Source organism: Protopterus annectens, chromosome 2.part1, assembly GCF_019279795.1.
Source record: "Protopterus annectens isolate FY-2018-M chromosome 2.part1, PAN1.0, whole genome shotgun sequence".
NCBI classification, from domain to species: domain Eukaryota; kingdom Metazoa; phylum Chordata; order Ceratodontiformes; family Protopteridae; genus Protopterus; species Protopterus annectens.
In genome coordinates this window covers 691,403,448-691,426,739 of record NC_056729.1, presented here as the reverse complement: position 1 = coordinate 691,426,739, position 23,292 = coordinate 691,403,448, and the positions used below count along the sequence as shown (strand labels likewise).

Genomic DNA, 23,292 nt, shown 5'->3' with positions numbered 1-23,292 from the left:
TCAGAAATTTACCCTTGGTATGACTGGTCTGGCCCTTCTTGAAATGAGATGCAAGGCAGAAATGGTCTCAAGCCTCAGTTGTCCTGTAATTCGTATGCTCCTGTGATCATATTTTGTTGAGGCTGAGCTACACACAGTATTCACACAAAGTTGTTCTTAGTATTTGATTTCCAGTGCTCAGTTCTGTAAATAATTTCCTTTCTGAATTTTTATTTAAATAGGACAACAGCAGCAAATTCTGTCTCACTTTATAACTTTTTTAAAGCTAAAGTACTCAGAAGGTACTAAAGACATATACAAAATAACATAGTATACAGTGGGAATGAATACAGGAGTGCATTTCTACTATATTGGCATACTTTAAGTCCCCATTTGGCCCGCTTTTTTTTGGTATTACAAGTAGACTCAGAACAGTGTCTTCTTCATTTGTGCTGCTGCTTTACATAAGGAAAATGCTTAATTAAAGTGGGAGAGACAGACGGCATACATCTATTCATCAAGAGTCATACATTCTAAAGTTTTCTTTTTTTGCTTGGTATTTAAATATTTTTAATAAACTTATTCTACATTTCGAGCATGCTGTACTGTTTTTTCATTTGTGACTTTCAGTAGAAACAACATAAAAGTATATGCTGTAGATCAAATGGGGTATTACTACTGCAGACATATTTCTGTTAAATTTAAACAAGGAAACATATTAGGATCTGTGTTTAGGCTTCTCTGTATGTTGGGTATGTCTATTATAACAGGAAGTGTAAAATTCTCATGTTATGTATTTCTAAATCTCCATTTGACTAGTCTAACTGTAACGTAAATTTCTGACTGTTCTATCCCTACACATGCATTTCCTGTGTAATGCAACTGTAAGTTCAGACTAAACTGTTGTAAATATAAAATATACTTTTGACTATCAAGTTTTATTTGTATACCGACCTTTGACATGATCTGAAATGGTCTCTGTACATGTGATCAAGGCTTAGTTGATTGGTATCTAACTGCTCAAACACAACTGGCTGAATTTGTGTTTTACTGAGGACTGAAGGCTAGATAGCTAGCCATTATAGGATTGCTACTTGCTCAAGACTGCTGTGCACATTAATAGCAAGTTTCTCCTTTCTTCACTGTTTCGCATTCATGGAGTTAGTATAAGTAGGGGGGCAGGTCTTGCCTCCCACAAGAAAATGCAGAGGACTTAGCTCCCTCTGCAAAAAAAAAAAAAAAACAAAACAAAACAAAAAAACTTGTTTTGATTTCCACAGGTGAGTTGTAGAATTACCGTACTGTCAAATCAGCTTATCAAGCAACAATATCATTGATGCATTGAACATTCATATAGGAAGCCTGAAGGGTCTTTCAACCAGCCCACTTAACTAGTTATCAAATAAATAAATAAATATCACACAAAGATATAAATAAATACATAAAACACTCACAGAATGTCTTTCCCAATACAAAATGGATGTCACTTTTAAAGGGGAGTCGTGAGCACACACACAGAAGTTATGAGATTTGCTCATGGTGACAAGGTATGCAGGAGGAAGATTATGAAAATCAGACCCATCTCTCCCCAGCTGTGCCTTAACCTACTATGCCATACTACTTACTATTTAGTACACAACAACCAAATGCCATCTACATGTAGACCAGAAAGAAATGCACGGTGTAAATCACATTTGTGTTTACTGTGGCATAACTGATGTTTTAGGATAACAGCACACTTTTTAACTCAAATGGTCAGATTTATTGTCTTTTTCCCACTGAATCGATATTTTTTTTCTTACTAAAATTTCCCTATTTTTTGTTGGTATCTGGTAGGTGACCTTTAACATTCACATGCATCATCACCAACTCCAGAAGATGGGGCCTCAGTTTAATTTCTCATTCAGCAGATGGCACTTCAGATGAGTGGCACTTTTTTCATGTTTCAATACATTTTCAGGTTTTAGGGAAAACACCTGTACTCGGACAAAAATTCTGGTAGTATGAGATTAGGCAGCTGCAAGGAAGCATTTATTCCTAACATCATGATGCAGTAATCCCAGAGATTCAAATGCAAGGGCACAGAATATGCACCCCACTGCATGAGGGTATAGGGGATTTTTGCTCTCATAAAAAGAAAAAAAATCACTTAACATTTAATCAAAGCAACCCTTGATATTTTTTTCTAGTACAAGTCAATTTGATGAAATGACATTTGTGTGTTAATCCCAGATCCCAAATTCAGTACTCTAATATGAATTCAGGCGCCTGATGTTGGAACAGAATCTGTAGCCTTCTGATCTTCCATTATCAAAGGCCAGAGTGCAATCTGCTGCCAGTAATACTTCAATGTAGAAATACATTTTCACTGAACAATCAAAAGACTGAAGTAACTGCCATTCCATAAAATGCTCTGGACAAGTCTGAAAGATGGCAAGACTTTTGTACTTTTGACATTTGTTTAAATATTTTACCTAGCATCCATGAATATGGACTAAACAAAACCTGCATAAAACACGGACTTTGATGGCTGATAAGGATCATATGATCCATTTACACTCCGGCCTATTAATTCAGATATTGATAGTAGGTCACCAAAAATCTAATTCCATCTGTCTTCTCCTGGGAACTGTTTCATATTTTCCCCATATACAGGCACTCTTACGTTAATATTCCTCTGTGGGAAATGCAGCACTATCCCCTACATAACCTACTCTTTCTTGACTTCTGCGTGGTTTCTGCAGTCCCTCAATAGTGCAGATACAGTTTTATTAAAATTGGTCTAATAACTATAAAGTTAATGAAGTACAAAGATGTGTGTCTATATGAAACACAGCAGTAGCAAGGTGATTCCCATGAATGGGTGGAACAGTCTATAAAGTGTGAATGAAACAGTCATAAGAGTAACAAATGGAAAATAAGTGATAACACAGGAACTAAGCATGAGGAAGAGTCTTCCCTGTAACAAGTACATATTCTATACGTGACAAAAGCAGACTTCTCTGGTTGTGAATTAGACTGATTAAAATGAAGACATGTTAACAGTAACAATGCAATGCAGTTAACTCAGCTGATAAATAATCTTTATCTTTCTGTTGAATTAAGAGTGTTTGGAAATAATAACAGGACCTCTATAAAAAATACTTCAAGTATTACAAGAGAACCTGGAAACATTAAAAATAAATCAGGCATGACTGATTTCACGAAGGCACCCAAATTACCTCAAGTTATCATGCCAAAACTGTGACAAGGAAACCATATCACAATTTCATAAAAAAGAAGTGCTAAAATGCAATACCTACATAACTGCATGTCATCAGGTTCTGCTCATGACAACTGAGTTTGTCTGCTGGAAACTGCAAAGTCATCACCCTTTTAGATTTCAGATTGTGGGATTACAAATGATGGACAAGTCCTTGCATTTCCAGTGGCAAACACTTACCTCAACTCTCACTGGGCTTTGTTCAAAGTATCAGCAGTGCATGAAAGGAACTCACATGTTATAACTAAACCTGACAGTTTTCCATCAATTTGCTACATTCTGAATGATGGAGATCATTGATTAATGCAATAAAAGCACATGTCCTCAATAGTGCTGCCAATGCCACCAGAGATCTGGTGTGACTGTTTTAGATTTCTTATAAAAAAAGGTCCAATGCCCATCAACATGACAAACAGAATTAAAACTTCCAAGCTAAAGCTTTCAGTTCATCGGGAAATACATTTTTTTTTTTTGCTTGGAAGTTCCACATCTCACAGGTTATCACCCTAGTGACCAGCTGAGACATTTCATCACTCCACAGTTGGTAGGTGTTAGACAATACCCATAGTGCTTTCTCCTGCTGGGTCAGTGGAACAAACTTGTGGGAGTGCTTTCAATACCTTGAGCTGCAGCACACTGCAGTTTTCTGAGACATTCAGAGTCACTCAGGGCTGTGCGGTGTGAGTGCAATACTCTGATGAGGCTCCCCCTTCAAGAATACAAAAGTACATTCAGTGCAGTGGTGAGACCTCCCTCAGAATCGTCCCTGCTTTAGCCTATCAATGTGAAAAGTTAGCTTCAATGCTGGTCCAAGCTTTAGTCCCATATACTTCATCATCATGTCACTGCGTAGCAACAGCAATGCCTTTCCATCAATCTCCTGTATACAAAATAAAACCACATGTTAATTCTAATGATACAACCAGGATTGTACAAGTTCTATTACATCATCTTCTGTAGGCAATGACTAATAAAAAAAAAAAAAAAAAAGTTATCTTCTCACCATAACGTTCCATCTATGTTGCCCATTTTCATTCTTCCTTAACTGATGGGTTCAGATCCGATCCCTCGGATCTGACTTGCCATTGCTAAAGCTTGTGGCAACCAAGTACTCCCAAGCTTCTCCCTTATCCACAATGTGCCAACACTAATTACCTCAGATCTTGTTTGCTGACTTTAGTAGAAAAGGCATATTCAAATTCAGAAATGGAGAAGGTCATCTCTGGAGCTAAATATAAAGGACAGAAATGTTCTGCAATCACTCATTCTTCCAGAAGTTTCAAGGATGGGGGTTGGTGGGAGGGAAGTTGAGGAAGAATGAAAATGGACAACACAGATGGAATGTTATGGTGAGTACAAAACTTTATCTGATGTTGCCAATTTTCATTCCATCATCAACTGATGGGATGAGTCCCCAGTTACCTAAAATCCAGGGTGGACTAAAGGAAGGATATTCCTGGGCACCACTTGAGCCAAATGATGCTCTACCTCTGGAGACCAGATCCAATGTGTAATGAGTAACAACAGTATGGGGAATAAGTCCAGGTTGCTGCTGCACATATATCATCCATGAATATTCTGGATTTAAACACTAAGCAAGTAGCCATGGATCTAGTTGAATGGGCTCATATCGGTTTTAGCTACAATAATGTCCAATGTATTACAAACAAATGAAATACAGTTGGTTAACCAATGAAATAGCATCTTTGGCAACTGTTTTTATCCAAGTTTACTTCTGCGAATGAAACGATTGGTCAGAGTTTCTGATGTCTTTTGTTCTATCTAGGTAGAAATGTAATTGTCTGTGCACATCCAATAAAGGTAATATGTATTCAACCTTGTTAGCAAATTTAGGAAAGAACACTGGCAAATCAGTGGATTGACTGATATTAAGTTCTGATATCACCTTAGGAAGGAAGGAAGCATTAGTCTGCAATGTAACTCTATCCATGTGAAAAATCAAGTATGGTGGTTCAGAGGACCCTGAATCTCAAATTTGTCTGGCAGAGGTTAATAGCCATCAGAAAAATTGTTTTCCAGGAAAGATATTTAAGGTCACATGTAGCTGCTGGTTCAAAGGGAGTTTTAGTAAGAGCCCATAGTACCAGATTCAGGTCCCATGGAGGAGCAGGATCTTTAAAAGGGTGTCTTAGAAGAAGAATGCCCTTCAAGAATGCTTTGCTTAATTTGGAAGAGGCGACAGAAAAAACATCAAAACCAATGTAAAAATTTGATATGGCTGCTAACTGAACTGTAATGGTTGATGAACTAGTTCCTTCTTTAAGGAGATGGGGCAAAAATTCAAGAATGCTTTGTATGGGGGGGGGTTGAAAATGGTTCAGTATTATTTAGGTGAACCCAGTGAACAAACCTCTTCCATTTGCTGGAACAGAGCTTTCTGATAGCAGTCTTATGGGAAGATAAAAGTAACTACTGTACAGGTGAAGACAGCACAGGTTGTCTGGCTATTAAAGGAACTGGAGAAGTCAGATAGTCAGCCTGAGGGTCGTTATGTATGAGTGAATCATGCCTGTCGGGTGAGACAGGAGTCTGGAGTCAGATCCAGAATCCAAGGTTGGTGAAGCAAGTAAGGCCACAGGAAGGGGAACCAAATTTGTCGAGGCCAGTAAGGTGCAACGAGGATAATGTTGCTCTTCAACATGGTAGTTTTCTAAAGGAATTTCAGAATTAGCAGTAAGGATTGAAAAGCATAAAGTACACCAGGGGGCCAATCGTGAAGTAGAGCATCCCTTGGTGATTCCCCCTGTGGTGGGATTAGGGGAAAGTAGCTGCTGCATATGCGGTTTAGAGGACAGGCAACAAGATCGCAGCAAGGCAGTCCCCACTGATGGAAAATTATTTCTGTAACATTCTTGTTGAGGGACTATGCGTGAGGTAGAAGAATGTACCTGCTCAGTATGTCTGTTATCACACTGATTCCCCTGGAATATACATTGCTATGAGAAAGCAGTTGGAGGAGATCGCCAATTGCCACACTCTGACAGTTTCTTGACTCAAGAGGTAAGATCTGGTCCCTCCCCGCTTGTTGATGTACCAAACTAATGACATACTGTATGTTTGAATTGTAATAATCCCCAAAGGGAGAGCATTCTGGAAGGCCTGCAACACTAAAAACACTCCTCTCATCTCTAGGAGATAGATTTGCAAGTTGGCCTCTTCAGAGGACCAAGTGCCTTGGACTGAAAATGCCCTCCCCCCCAGTTGAGAAGCATCTGTGGTCACCAAGGCCTTGGGCTGAGGGGGAATAACTGACGGGCTTTATAGAACCTGATCTGATTGAATCCACCACCTCAGATCTGTCTTGCATGTATGAATGATTAATATTTGATAAGACATTGGTTGGTAAAGTATTGACCATTGTGTGGATAGCATCCACTGAAAAACTTCTCATGTAAAATCTGGCTAAAGATACTAATGTTATTGCCTCTGCCATGGAACCCAGAGCTTGAAGGACCAGGCAGGCTGAAATATTGGTACTGCAGATCATCTTTTTAACCTGTTTCTATGGTCCCAACTCTTGAGGGCAGTAGTGAAGCTATGGTTGACTTTGAGTTGTGAATCACTCCTATGAATTCTAGATTCTGAGTTGGTTTTAGTTTAGACGTTTCATAGTTTATGGTTATCCACAGAACAGAGCAAGTCTGGAGAACCTGATCTCTTGCCCTTATCAGTTGATGCCTGCTCGAAGCGGAAATGAGCCAGTCATCTAGATATGGAAACACCTGGAATCGTTTCAGTCTCAAGTGAGCTGCTACTACTGCCATGCACTTGGTAAACACCTTGGGGGCTCTGGTGAGTCCAAAGGGCAGTACTCTGAACTGGTAATGTTTGGCTCCTCAACCTCTGGGGGAACCCCCCTCCACGTGTGTCTTAGAATAGACCCTGAGACTTCTTGAACCACATTTTTCGACTGCCCCATTAACTCCCGGAAAAGGATCTTTGAGAGGTTGAAAAACATATTCAAATGGCAGACAGGATCTTTCTATCCTTTTCACACCTGGAGACTGTGTCCTTCATTCTGGGGCCAAACAAAGAAATGCTGTCAAAGGCAGCACTGATGAGTGAGGACTTGAAGGGCTCTGCAAAATCACACAGGTATATCCATGCATGCCTCCTAGTGAAAATGCCTGAACCCGCTGCCCTTGAGGTTGCTTCTGCTAAATGCAAAACCAACCTCATAGAGGAAATAGAAATGAATTTTAGGATAGCCAATTGAGAAGCCACAGATAACAGCTCCTGAGAGGGTGTTTGACAACTCCTTAACCAAATCCCTCAGAAATTTTGTAAAGTGTGCCAAATAATTCAGAGACCCTAAAGTGACGTTTGCTGAAGCATAGACATGCATCCCAAATTTGTCTATCACCTGCGACTCCTTATTGGGGAGATGGACAGTGGAACTCTCCTCAGCAAATTCCTTTTTGGTGGCTGACACTATGACCATGGCATCAATGGGCACCCCTTTTCCCCCAAAACGGCTTGTCCATAGGTGGTGTCATAATCTTATCTGGTCTCCGAGGTATAGGTTCAATGGTGTCAGGTTCCTTCCATGCCCATCGAGAGATCAACTCAATGAGCTCATCGGCGGTCCGAGTTATACAGAAGGTAGATGGGCCAGTACCAAAGGCCTGCAGGAATATGGACTCCTCAGATGAAGGGCTGTTGGGCATCCAGCCACCTCTCTGCTTAAGGATTTCGGGAGGTGACTGTGGGGACCATTCACCTTCATCGAAATGCGTATCTTCTGTGATGGATTCCTCTGGTGAGTCTAGGTGCTTCATCTTCCATGTCTTCTTCTTAGAGAAGAAGGTATCAGAAGAAGAAATCAAGACCCCTTGTCCATGTGGAAAGATTTGGTGAGGCTCTGAATGCTGACACGTCAGGGTTGAAGATCTAGGATCTAAGGGGGCTGGATCAGTGCATTCTGTCAAGGCAGAAAAAAACTTTCTTCAACCTCGAAAGCAGATCACCCTGGACAAAGGGAAGAACTTGGATCCTCACCACTATTTCCACATGTTCCTCTGACACTTCTGGAAGAATGAGTGGAAAACACCGTAGGAGACTTGGGTCTGTCCAGAAATGGGGAAGGTGCCCTGGAGGGTACGGGATCCACCAACTGTAAATACTGAGTCCTTGGCAAAATAATACGAGTCAAAGTTGAAGTACCAGCAATATTTGGATATGACTTAGCATCAGATCCGAGAAGGATGGATCAGACAATTTTGGTCTCCTCAAATCTGAAGAAGTTGGATCAGATATTTTCAGCTTCTTCGGATCTGAGGGAGAAGTTGAATCTTTATGAGACATCTTCTTTGAGGACTTTGAAGTAGAAGAGGAAGAAGGTGGCCTCAGAGATGAAGACTTTGTTTTTGGAAATTTCTCTCCGGATATAGCATCTCCAAAAAATGACGACAGAAGACCTTTCAGAATGAGTTTATTCTTGTGTTCAACTAACACCCTCAGGTTAAATCTGTGGCAAATAGAACAATCTTCCTGTAAATTAAGTAGTTCTAAGCAATATACACAAAGTGGGGACATCTGATAAAAGGAGCTTATGCCCACACTTAGTACATTTTTTAAAGCTTGCTGGAGCTTTATCTGCCATACTATCACTCCAACAGCCAACCAAGAAAGGAAAGAAATTTAACTATATCTACTACTACTATTTTTTTTTTTTAAACAGAGATAGGAAAAGAGCATAGAACTACTTACCAACAATGGTACTGCAGAAACTACATAAAATGTAGTACTAAGGAAACATATCAACAATTGTATCAAGAGGTATGCGAGTACAAGAAAGGGAAAAGGAAACAAGAAATTTAGCACAAGACAAGTCAAAAATGGGTTTAATAAGTAAAGGAAAAAAATCTAAATAGAAGAGGGAGAATTAAAGAACCATGCCAAACAAGAGTGCAGGCAACAGGGAAGAACAAGGGGGAGAAGGGCAGAAACGTGGACTGCAACAGTGAATATGCTTGAACATCTACAGACAAGTTCCTAAGATAACTGTACAATACTCATCACACCATTCACTTTTGCAGTCCTGATTTTTGGGAAGATTCCCAAAGCATGAAGTTATAGAGTGGCTGGCTGGAGACAAGTTTGTTAGGAGAGTAGACCTTGTAGCATAGCACAAGAAAATCCAGATGTGGGGCTCTAGAAGCTACCCCCCAAATTGTAATGTCTTGAATGTCATTCCAGTGGCTCAGAGGGACAAAGCCCCGACTATGACCCAGCTGAACCAGGATCAATTAGAGACTAGGGCACCTGATACAGCAGTAAGGAGGGATGGGTGTGCCTTTCAGGTGGGGAGGGTTGAGTTGGCATTCCCATTACTGACCTCTGTTGGAGGCTGAAGGTGTTGATATCAGGGCTATAGCCAAAAGAGGAGAATAGGGTGGAGACATGGCTGAGCTGCTGTGGAGGCAGGGCAAAACACCATATGTTCCCATTGCATACCAACCCCTTGAGTATAACCATGCAATCTTTAGAGGGAATGAGAGAAATGGGCTGGTCAAATAAAGTGAAAAAATTCTAGTGGAGGTTGATGGTGAGACATCCACTGAATACCCTTAGGCACCTTAACCAGTCCCAGAATAATTGGGGTAGACTGAGGGAGTTAAGGAGAAGATGGCAGACCCAGTGAAGGATGGGCACAGGAGTAGAAGGATATAGGATGATGCAGGGGAGCGAAAAAGAGCTCAGGAAGAATTGTAATTCCTTGAGAATGTGTGGACAGAGGTCAGGTGACAGCCCCCAGGACAGTTTGCATGCTGAACCTTCCCAGGAAGGCTGTGGTGGCCTAATGGTTAAGGTGTTTGCCTTACAAGCACAAGGTGCAGGGTTTGAGTCTCACAAGGGATTATTGGCTAGGCTTAAAATGGCTCACAAAGGCAGTTAGCTTAGTACTAATCTATGAACCTATGGCTGCAGTGACTCCACTGGAATGGGGTCTGACATGCCCACAAACAGATTTGCCACTGGCTGCGTAATGGTAGGAAATGCAATGAACAAGCCATTTGGAGAGAGTTTGTTTGTAGGTAATTTTCCCTTCTTTTCCATTTGCCAAGGAGACAACTACCTAATTTTTCTGAACTCTTTAATTCCTGTGTAAATAAAATCTCAAGCGGTCTATGCACATCAAGGGAATCAAGTGATTATTCCCGTGTTTTGAGGGTTAGGAAAGAATACTGGCAAGTGAATGGCCTGATTAAGGGATAGCTCAATGACCACTTTAGCATAAAAGAAGGCTTGGTTGTTACAGAAGGGCACCTTGTCCTGCTGGAAGACAAAAACAGGTTCTCTGCACATTAAAGCCTAAAATTCTGAGATTCTTCTAACATATGTAACCTGCCATCAAAAAAGTAGAATCTTCCAAGATAAGAACTAGAGAGGAGCAGAGGAACATGGTTCACAAAACGAACAATGGTCAACCCTTCTAAAATATAATTAAAATTCCATTGTGGAACAACCTCTTTTCTTGGCAATCCAAAATGTAGGACTCATTTAATGCTTAACAGAAGCCCTGTAGTACAAGGGATGGTCTATGGATAAACAGCTGAAATAGCAAAAACATGGACTTTAACAAAAGCAAAAGAAATGCCAGTTTTTTTAAAGGTTTGATGTGTAGTCTAAGACCACTGTCACTTTTACCTTGTTTGAGTCTTTGTTTCTGCACTGGCACCATTTGCAGATTCTTTTCCGCTTAATTAAAAATTATTTCCTTATGCTTGGTTTCTTGGCCTTCCTCATACTGTTTAGGGCATTCTGAAAGTACATGTGTCTAGATGGATTTAATACTCTAAAATTCCTGTGTATGGTACATCTTGATATTTTAGCATGGATGGCTGACACAACCATTTTATAACCATATGGCTATATAATAATAATAAAGCAGCCTCATGTCAGACGGTGATTACATTTAATCATTATTAACTTGCCATCATTAAATAAGCAAATCCAAGTATAACAGTTAGCTATTCTATTCAACCTTAATCCTATGTTTGATTTAACAATGCTCATTAAACAAAAACAGTTATTACATACGCCAATTAACTTGACATCGGGAATGAATTAATGACGGTGCTTTCCTACCTATCGGCTGAAAAGAGGAATTTCAGGAAAGGGATTTGGAATTAATTCAGGAGCTAGTAGAGAAGATATAAATTTCTTCTGAAAATATAACTAGGGCTTGGGATAAAATTAAAGTGGAGTTTAAAACTAGGGTAGAAATGAAAGGGAGATATGGTTAAAAAGTAACAAGAATTATTGAGAGGGACTGACAAATGTTAACGTATTGCACAACAGGGGGAATCTCTCAGAACAAGAAAAGGGGCAACTGCAGAATGCTAAACAGAAAATAAGGGATTACCTTGATAACATGCACGAGTTTAGAAAGACTGCCGTTATGCAATTGTTTTTTGATAATTCGAGAGCACAAAAACTTTTAGCACAACAATTCAGGCAACAGAAAGTGGAAAGGGCTTTCACCAAGATTAGTGAGCCTATAACAAAGAAGAGACTGAGACCCTCTAGAAGTATTAGAAATATTTCACAAGTTTGTATAAAGCAGATAAATATGGAAATCAAGAAAAGGTACAAATAGAAATTGTTATGGAATAATTAAATATGCCAAGGTTACAGGTAGATGAGGCTCAATTACTAAGTTAGGCTAGGAAGGGATGAAATAAATATGGCTAAGTTTAATCAATCTACAGGAAAGTCCTCAGGAACAGATGTACTCCTGTGGAACTTTGGAAGCTAGAAGGGAAAAAAATACTGATAAAGATCTGGAAGGTTTTGTTTAACAGTATTTTTAGAGGAGGAGGAGAAGTACCAGTATCCTGGAATAAGGCAGTGGTAAAGGTAATACCTAAACATGGTAAAAACCCATTGGATTCAGCTTCGTACAGGCCCATTTTAATACTAAACCATGATTATAAAGTGTTTATGTCTATTATGGCTAAAAGAATGGCAAAGGTGATACCAAAATTGATAGATATGGATCAGTGTGGTTTTGTGGAGGGGAGGCAAACATTTGACAATATTAACAGAACACTGATGATCCAGAGGGAAGTAGAATGTAAGATAGTGTCACTGTTACTGGTGGGTCTTGATGCAGAGAAAGCATTTGACAGAGTAGACTGAGACTTCATGACCAGGGCAATGGAAGTATATCCTTTCCCTGTTACAATTATAAGGCTGACTAGGAGTTGCTTGAGTACAGGAACCAAACAGGGTTGTCCGCTTTCCCCTTTGTTGTTTGCATTGCATTTAGAACCATTGGCAAAGAAAATAAAGGATTCAGGAATTCAAGGATATAATTGGTATGGTAGCCAGGAAAAGCTGGCTGTATTTGCAAATATTAGTTTATACATGACAAAACCAGAAAAGGACATTACAGTGTTGTGGAACATTTTAAGACAGTTTCAAATCTTCTTGGGCTACAAAATAAATGAAGCTAAAACAAAGGTAATAGGAGTAAATTATGTACCCACACACAAATTGGTCCAAAAATATCCACATTTATGGGGATATGATAAAATGAAGTACTTAGCAGTATGGATTAGAAATGACTCTGTTGTGGCAGCTAAGGATATGTGGGAAGAGACTAAACCAAAGATAATTAAAAAATATGAGAAACTGGAAGCTTTGTTATATGGCTATAGATACGAAGATACAAGCAATTAAAATGTTTTTAGTCCCTTTAGTCTTATACACAGGTCAGACATATTTTTATTAACCAGAAGAGAAGCTGTGGATAGCAATTTAAAAAAGTTGAAGAATTTTATCTGGGATGGGAAGACAGCAAGGGTTAATTGGGATAAGCTGATTCTTCCAGTAGAACAAGACAGACTAGGATTACCCAATTTGAGGGGGGAGGGGGTCTATAGTATAACAACGAGCAATCAGATGATCGAACGTTGTTATATCGACCCCTAAATCTCAAATACTCAAAACAGTGAACAACCAGAACACTAAATGAAGTGGGGGGGGGCTTGCCCCCCCCTACTTAAATATACCAACTCCGAGATTGCACTACAGTGGAGAAAATGGCACAATCTGGACGGCCGGTCCAGCGATTACTTTCCCTGGGAAAAATTTGTTGTTCCGGACATTCGTTATTTTGCCAGTTCGACACTTTGTGTTCGAACTAACAGCGTTCAATCATCTGATTGTTTGCTGAAATGAAGTAGACCCTAGAGCAACACAGTTAAGCCTCTTATACATAACATAGGCAGAAAACTAATTCAAAGTGGAAAGGAATGATTAAGATACAGGGGGGAAGCTCAAGAAACAAGAAGAGATTGGGATTTTGTTTGCAGACTCTTAAGGAAAAATAACGAGTATTACATTCATAAAATAGCAGGGAGTATTTTAAGAACTAAACCAGCATGAGAATGGAGAAAATAGATTCTGGCGATAGGGATGACTGTGGTTAGGGATGCAGATAATAGGCAAGTGGGGGCTGGAATTTATTGGAGTAAACTGTCAAAAGAACCAATGTATTGGAGCAAATAACTAGAAAGGGAAAGGTAGTAGAATGGGAAGAGATCAAGAATGTATTTGGACTGCAGGTTAGAGACTGCCTTCCCTATTGAGGATTGATATCAGAGTATAGGCAAATAAACAGGGGTTCCTAAATGAAAGACCAACACTGGTAGAGTTTTTAACAGAATCTAGAACAGAAGCTGCCATTAAAAAAGGAATAGTTAGTATAGCATATAAAATATTGGATGCTAATTATAAGAACCAATCAGAGGAGCTTAGAAAGGATTGGGAAGAGAGATTGGATAAGCAATTCACAAAGAGACAATGGGGATATATGTATATCTCCCAAAATGCAACAAAGTCTAGAAGATTTAGGATCTTTGCCTGGAAGTGTTTACACAGGTATTTTTATACCCCAAGTAGACTCCAAATAATTTTTCCTCAGGTGGATAGCAAATGTTGGAGGTGTGACGGGCAAGAAAAAGGTAGATGGGAACATATTTTTGGGAGTGTAATGAGCTGGCAGACTTTCGGGATTCCCTGCAGACCGCTCTGTCGGAGATGCTGGGTGAGTGGATTGGACTGACTGGGGAGATGATTTTTTGAGGTATGCTATTGAATCAGAATTGCCTAAACATAGTAAAGCCTTGCTGAGTCTAATTATGGTGGCTGCCAAAATAGCAATTACTAGAAAATGGAAATCAAAATCTAGACCAAATGTATCAGAAGTAGTGGATATAGTAACAGAGATAAAACAACTGGAATTGGGATCTTTAGAAAAGGGAAGGAGCAAACTACATAAGAAAAAATGGGAATTGTGGGAACAATATATATACACAGCAGGAATAAGGTTTAAGAGGCAGAATTTGAATCAGTCATATAATGCTTAAATGACAATGACTGGATGGTTTATAAGTGATGTATAATGTTTGCAATTACAGTTGTTTCAATGGTGTCTGTGATGTAAACTGTAACTAAAGTGGTATCATTTTGTACGTTTTTCATTTATATATAAATGTAAGACTGCCTTTGCCATATGTGAAAAATGTAATAAAGATGTTTGGGGGGAAAAAAAAGTACCATCAGAACCAAAAACAATCTTAATCACTTGTTTATCTATGTCTATAAATAACAGTTTCCATAGTCTTTTCTTACTTATAAACTTTTGCAGTTTCTTCCCAGATTTCCTTATTTGTTTGCTCAACATCCTGTTTGAACCAAATCTCCAAGTATCTCATCCTGTCATGAGCCTACAAAAAAGGGAGTCCGTGCCAAGCCATGTGTTGGGGCATATTTTATTACTATATCCTTTATTTTTGTTTCATTTATGTTTTTCTATACTACTAAAATATTTCAATTTATCAAATATTTTTAAATCATGTTCTGTATTTATAACATACAATATTAAATCATCTGCAAAAACAGATATTTTCTCATTCATATTTCTCTATTTATATCCAATTATGTTTGACTGCCGTATGTTCCTGATTAGTGACTCCAAATACAAAGCAAAGAGTAATGGTAAAAGTGGACACCCCTGCCTAGTTACTTTTGTAAGGCTAAATACTTTAGACAGCTCACCATCACACTTCATCCTGGTTTGAGATCATTTGTAGATATTAAATATTAATGTTGTCCATGTTAGTGGAAACCCCAAAGCCTACAGGGATCTCTCTATAAATCCCCAACAAACTTAGTGAAATGTTTTTTCAGCATCCAAACCTATTATCATTAATACAGTATTACTGTCCAATGCAGCCTTTAAAATCATAAAGGTTCTGCTAATATTGTCAAATGTTGGCCTACCTTCTTTCTATAAATTGTCACTGATCCAAGTCTATTATTCCTGCAATATCTTTCCCATTCTTTTTGCAAAAATTGTTATAAACACTTTGTAATCATGGTTCAGAATCAAAATTAGTCTATTTCACTGGATCAAAGTGAATCTTTCCCATCTTTTGGTGTAACTATCACTACTACACATCCCTACCCAGAAATATACTGTTAAAAAGTACTAGCCAGACTTTTATCATTTCCTACCGATCCTTTTTCTGCACTTTTAACTACCAGGCGATTCCCCTGTATTTTGGATTCTCACTGCTTCTTTAATTTTTGTTTCTTTATTTTTGATGTTAATACTCCTCGTTCGACTTATGTTAATCAAGGAAGCTGTTAACTGAAATATGTCACTATTTCATATGCTTTACTCTCAACCTCTACGTCTTGTTTATATAGTGCACTGTAATAATTCACCATTACATTCATAATTTATTGCCTGGGTCCACTTCTACCCTACCATTCTCATAATTCCTGGTTTCAGTTTATTATCCTTTTGAACCTTTTGTTGCCTCAAACATTGAGCCAACAATTTGGTTGCTCTAGGGTTAACAAAAATAGCTGTTCTAAAACCATTTCTATTTGTTCATGTTTTCTAAATACTCTTGCACAGACATTGTAGCTTCTTTCAACTGCTGTCCAACCTGTTGTGCTCCTCTTATTCTTTATTTGCTTTTTTAAATCTCTTATGGTTTAAAGTCTTCTACGTGCCTACTGTGGTTGTTACTCTATATCTCATTTGCTTTCATTGTGAACACATTTCCTACTTTCAGCTATTCTTTTTTGCAAGTTCTTTAGGTTCAAATCTAATTTCAGTTAAATTTAGATCCTCACAGGAATGTTTTCATGGTTCTCTCTATGTAATAGTATTCTTTCAATGTTGCAGTGTGCTGAAAAGTGTATATTGCACTTCTTTTTGGCCTTATTTTTATTACAACAATAAACCCAAGTACATGCATAAATTTCCTGTAGTTATCTACCCTCAGCCAGTATTCTACAGTATCTTGGCTGTCCAGACATATCATCTTTAATTCATATAGTGCTCCAGTCTTCTGCTACTATCATGCACATTTGATGAAGGTTACAAGTTATACTATAACGTTCTTTACATCCTGACTTCTTTGGGTGGAATACATAGCGCAGCCAGTTAAAATTCCTAAACCCTGCAAAAAAAAACTCTCACAACTATAAATGTTCCATGCCTGGGTTTCATTTGTTCCTCAGTATTAATTAAAAAGTGTTAAGGAATAAAAATCAAGAGCCATTCTTTTCACTCTCCTCCTATTCCAGCAAAGAAATATTCCTCTTCTTTACATAAAATTCACGCATTCTTTGACTCATGTTTCCTGTAACTATTAGTTGTGCATTTCTAGTTGTAAATACAAAACAGTACTTTGTCTTGTTTTTACTTATTAACAAGTCCATTTACATTCCAAACAAACAAAGCAAACTGTGCCACCGTGATTATATTGTATTTTATGTAAACTTCATTCTTAGGCTTTTTGTAAATTTTTAATGTTCTCATGTAAAGCATATTTTTGTAATGTTTGCATAAAACTTCAGGGTCAGATCTTTTTCTTTTTTGTAACTTTGTAATAACTGTCTGGAGATTTTTCTCCTCAGGTTTCCACTGAAAACAGGCCACTGTCTCAGTTGGACTTACCTGGATAACAAATGACAAAATAAATAAAATATTCAACTTCACTTACTATTCTTTACCTGTCTGTATAAGCAGTTCCTTCATAGTATTGCTTTATATTGTCTTAAACAAACTTGATCTCTCTCTAATGCATACAAACCTCTCCCTTCCCAAAAATAAACATATTACCTGCACAGTTCACACACATTTTTGTAAAGCCATAGAGCTGATACTCTATAGAGTCTAAAATTTGTTCCAATGTTTCAATCTTTCAAACTCTGTTGGGCAAAATAACAGCTACTATAAAATCAATAATCTGTTTATTTCTTGCCTACAGCATTACACTTCCAAAGGAGTCAGTCTATCCTTGTGTTGATAGACAGCTAATAAATACTTTGGATGCTGTAACTGTTTTTAAAAGGTCAAGATTTATATCCAATAGAGGGTGACTCCACCCTCTTAAAAAGTAGTTAAGCTTATCAGAGAAGGAAACTTGCCTTCCAGGAGTAACACAAACATGCCAGTCTAGACAAATATGACAAGAAAACAAAATACAACAGCTATTTTCTCAGCTGAAGTTACAGATCTCAAGGATTCTAAAATACCTTCTAGTGTGCCTGTATAACATTTCAGTCTGTTACCAGAATCTTGAATGCCACAATCTTGAAACTCAAAATCCTGAGCATATAATACTGAAATATCAAGATGATGAATACTGCAATATTGAACTGCTGAGTCTACCCCATGCAGGACCCATGTTAGCACTTGTTCCTGGGTTCACACTAGCAGGGGAATTTGGTATTCAAAATATTTAGACATTGTGGTCTTCAGTATTTGGTCTTTCAATATTATGGTAAAGAACTACGAGTTTAAAGACTGTGGGCTTCAAGATTCTGATTGTAATCCCATGAAATGAGCATCTTCAATTAACAAAGTTCCCCTCAGTCAGTATTTCCAGTGCAATAATTTTGTGAATCTTACTATCTAGCCTCTTTTCACTACTATACATACTTATCTCATTAATTTTGCATACACTCCTAGAACATGCATTGCCAGAAGTAATTTTATACAATATTGTTTATTGGTTTCCTTCATATAATAATTTCCTTTTTCATTCATCAATCATTTACTGCTCTCATTTTCCCCTCCTCACTGTAATAATACCTTTATTTGAACCAAAAGCAACATAACAGTTTGCAATTTGAAAAAGGGGCTTTTGTCATATAGCATGCAGTGTAGGCTTCATTCATTCAGTAAAATATAAACTTTCATTTTTAAGCAACACTTTGACAAATAATACTTAAATATTTAAATTACTTTCATGCTAATTTTTATTACTTTTACATTAATCAACTAGTTTTCTGTTTAGTCTAAGAATGCAGTTCACATTTTGAGACTATAACGTCCTTTGCAGTATAAACATACATCCTTTTTTTTTTAGTGTTCTCACATTCAATTTTCCCAATGCATTTCTTTTATGGAGTCATTCACATTTTTGAAAACTGTTTCCTATCCGTTGTTTTAGCCATCACTTTTTGCCAATTTACAGTGCTTCTATTTATTCACTAATTTTAAATTATTGCTTGTATTCTTCCCCTATTTTTTCAAAGAAACATCTTTATTAAATTATCACTTATGACATACACAATCATACACTAATATAAAAACAAACTATAATCTTAGTTGCAAGAATTATACATCACAAACCATATCGACATAATTTTAGTTGCAAACATTACACATCCCTTATAATCAACCCAAAGACTGTCAGTCAGACATTACATAGCCTATTCAAATCCTGCCATCTTTTAAACTTCATTCCTCCCCTGTATGCACTGTCTCACAATTTCCGTTTTTCTCTATGTAATTTGCTCCTCCCCTTTTCTAAAGATCCCAGTTCCAGTTGTTTTACCTCTGTTACTATATTCACTACTTCTAGTTCAGTTTATTTTAGATTTTGATTTCCATTTTCTAGTAATTGCTTTTTTGGCAATCATCACAATTGGACTTAGCAAGGCCTTACTATGTGTAGCAAATTCCGATTCTATATCATGGCTCAGAAAAATTATTACCCTAGGTACATCAGTGTCTTCACCCCGTATCTTTGATAGCGTAAGGAATCTTTAAAGTCTGCCCAACTCATTACACTCAGAGAAAATATGTTCCCAATTACCTCCCCCCCCCATCACACCTCCAACATTTGCTGTCTACCTGAGGAAAATTTTTCTGGGATATAAAAATAACTATGTAAACATTTCCAAGCAAAAATCCTAAATCGTCTAGATTTTGTTGCATGTTTGGGAGACATATGTATATCCTCTATTGTTTCTTTGTGAATTGCTTATACAATATCTCTTCCCAATCCTTTTTAACCTCTGACTGATTCGGGTTCTTATTAGAACTCTGAATGCTTGAAATGTCGAATGTCATATGGTCGACACCATATGATCGACATTTCAAGAGTTCGAAGGTTAAACGTAATGGAACCGTTCGGTGCAGAATGGGACAATTTCCATTTTCTGCACTGAAGTGCGACTCGGAGTTGGTATATTTAAGTAGGGGGTGTGAGGGGAGCATGGGGGCTTGCCCTCCCAGCCTGCACCATTAAGGTAAGTTTTTTTTTTGTTTTGTTATATATTCAAACTTTTAAACTTTGATCATAAGCTGTCAAACATATGGGATTCGAAGTTTAGAAAGTTTGAATATATAATATAGACCCGACTGATTCTTACAATTATCATGCAATATTTTATATGCTCTACTAATTACTCCTTTTTTTAAAAGCAGCTTCTGTTCTAGATTCTATTAAAAACTCTACCAGTGCTGATCTTTCATTTAGGAACCCTCTACTTCTTTCTCTTTGGCTATACTCTGATATTAATCATTGACTGAGAAGGCAATCTCTAATCTGCAGTCAAAATAAATTATTGGCGTCTTCCCATTCTATTACCTTTCCCTCTCTTGTTATTTGCTTCCAATACCTTGGTTCCTTTGCCAGTTTTCTCCAATAAATTCCAGCCCCTTCTTGCCTATTCTCTGTATCCCTAATTGCAGTCATCCCTATCGGCAGAATCTCCTTTCTCCATTCTCGTGTTGGCTTAGATCTTAAAATAATTTCTGCTACTTTATGAATATAATATTGTGTGCGATTATTGTTATTCTCCTTAAAGATCTGCATCCAAAATCCCAACCTCTTCTTGTTTATTGAGCTCCCCCATCCTGTTTCATCATCATCCTGTTCCACTTTGAATTATAGGTTTCTGCTTGTGCTATGTATAGGAGCCTTAACTGTGTAGCTCTGAAATACCCCTTCAAATCGGGTAATCCAAATCTGCCTTGTTCTATTGGAAGAGTGAGCTTATCTTATCACTTGACTCTCTGCAACTTCCCTTCCCAGATAAAATCCTTTAGATCTTTATTAATTGCTATCCACAACTTTTCCTCTGGTTGATAAAAATATGACCGACTTGTGTTTATGACTAAAGGGACTAAAAATATTTTAACTGCTTGCGTCTTACTATCCATATCCATATAACAGAGGTTCCAATTTCTCAATTTTTGTATTATCATTTAAGTATTTTCCCATATATGTTTAGCTGCCACACTGGAATAATTTTAATCCATACTCCTAAGTACTTCATTTTATCATGACCCCATAAATATGGATACCGGTGAACCAGTTTGTGTGTGGGTACATAACTTACTGTTATTGCCCTGTTTAAACATCACAAATTTTGTATCCTGAAAAGATATGAAACTGTCTCAAAATGTTCCACAACACTATACCAACTATTCCTTGAATTTTTGAGTCCCTTATTTTCTTTGTCAATGGTTCTAAATATAATGCAAATCACAAAAGGGAAAGAGGACTCCCTTGCCTGGCTCCTCTGCTCAAGCAGAAATTATTAGAGGGGAACCCACCCATTTTAGATTTCACCTCCGATCCCTCATATATCCTCCTAATTAACCTTATAAGTTTATCAGGGAATGCAAATGCTTCAATTGCCCTGTTCATGAAGTCTCAGGTTACACTGTTAAATGCCTTCTCTGCATCAAGACCCACCAACACCAGTGGTATTTTCTTACACTCTGCTTCCTTCTGGATCATTAATGTTCTGTTAATGCTGTTAAATTTTTGCCTCCCCTCCACAAAACCACACTGATCTATATCTATGAAATTTGCATCACTTTTATCATTCTTTTAGCCATTACAGACAAACACTTTATAACCGTGGTTTAGTACTGAACTGGGCCTGCATAAAGCTGGATCTGATGGGTCTTTACCCTCTTTAGGTATTACAGCTACCACCGTTTTCTTCCAGGAGGTTGGTACTTCTCCTCTTAAAATACTGTTAAACAAAACCTTCCACACTTTTATCAGCTTTTTTTCCCTCCTAGCTTCTAAACCTCTCCAAGAATACCATCTACTCCTGGGAACATTCCTGTGCATTGGTTATACACCACCATTTTTATCTCATCATCTCCTATCTTAACTGATAGCAATCGAGCCTCATCTACCTCTAACCTGGGCATATTTAATTCTTCCATAAACATTTCCATTTGTAGCTTTTCTTGATTTCCATATTTCTCTGTCTTATGCAGACTTTCATAGATTTTCCGAAATATTTCTAGTACCTCTACAGGATCTCTTGTTACCTTCTTTGTTATAGGCTCCCTAAGGTTGGCGACACCCCTTCTACTTTCTGCTGCCTGAGTTACTGTGCTAAATGTTTTTGCGCTCTAGAGTTATCATCAAAAAACAGTTGCTTAACAGCAATCTTTCTAAACTCATGCATATTATCGAGGTAATCACTTATTTTCTGTTTAGCATTCTGCACTTGCTTCTCTTCTTGTTCTGTGAGACCCCCCCCATCTTGCAATACTTTAACATCTGTCAGCCCCTCTAAATAATTCTTGTTACTTCTTAATCATATCTCCATTTCTTTTATTTCCACCCTATTTTTAAACTCCACTTTATTTTTATCCCACTCCCTAGCTATATTTTCAGAAGAAATTTATATCTTCTCTAATAGCTATTGAATAATTTCCACTACCCATTCCTTAAATTCCTCTCTTTTCAACAGATAGGTGGGAAAGTGCCAGTGGTGTCTCATTTTTATTTCATTACCCTGTGTTTTTAATTTAGTTATTACTGGTACACGATTTGAAATAGTCATTGGGTGCGTATCAAGAATTTCAATTAAATGCACATGTTCCTGTGTGTAAATTCTGTCTAGGCTAGCCCAGTTTTTCTATCTTAGGGAATAATATGTAAATTCACTCTGAACTCCTAGTACTGAATTCACGTCTTCCATGTCAAATATTTTCACAAATTTCTTCAAAAATCTACCCCCCTTTGTTATATTTTCTCCTCTGCCCCTCCTTTGTTAGATTTTCTCCACTGCCCCCCCCCCCCACAACACATCTTCACTGCTACAAATCAAATTCCCCACTTCTAAGTAATATTCCCTGCTGAAAGCTGATAATTTCTCCCAGAATATTCTTAACTCCATTACAGCAGTTTTAGGTGGAATATAAATACATGTCAGTGTAATCCTCCTCTCTTGCCAGTACCCCCCTTAGTAGAACAAATCTGCCATTATCTTTTTATCCTCTTCTATCACTACTGGAGCTCCTCTTGCAATTAATATAATTACTCCTCTTTTCCTTTGTCCCAGGTATTCTGCTGAATAACCATCCTGAAAACCTTTCTTTATCAAATTCACATGCTCAGTTCTTTCCAAGTATGTCTCCTGTAGCACAGCTATTTGCACCCTACATTTTTAAATATGGTTCACTACTCTTTCTTTTTGTATTTATCTGTGAGACCATTGACATTTAAAGACATTATAGAAAGAATCACAGTATTAAAAAAAAATATTCCCACCTTTTATGTGTAAGAGTTTTTTTTAACTGTCTGGTTCTAGCTTTTGTGTTACATGTATACACTGTTTGGCAGGTTGATCTTTTATATAGTTTTTTGTCACATAATACAAAACTTTTTGTTTTATTGAAAGCCCTAAAAATGCACTAAAATGCACTATGTTCACAAATATTGACGTTTTAC

At 37.6% G+C, this 23,292-nt stretch overlaps 1 protein-coding gene across 3 annotated transcripts in view; it reads right to left on the bottom strand.

Moving 5' to 3' along the window:
• Positions 1 to 2,731: 2,731 nt before the first annotated feature.
• The window catches only part of SCMH1 (Scm polycomb group protein homolog 1), a 1,495,203-nt gene continuing 1,474,642 nt past the window's right edge, over positions 2,732 to 23,292 (bottom strand). For all 3 annotated transcript variants that reach the window (XM_044062427.1, XM_044062428.1, XM_044062429.1), the window contains one exon: positions 2,732 to 4,121. In XM_044062427.1, coding sequence (XP_043918362.1) covers positions 3,996 to 4,121 — 126 coding nt within the window. In that variant the 3' untranslated portion in view covers positions 2,732 to 3,995. The remainder of the gene's footprint in view (positions 4,122 to 23,292) is intronic.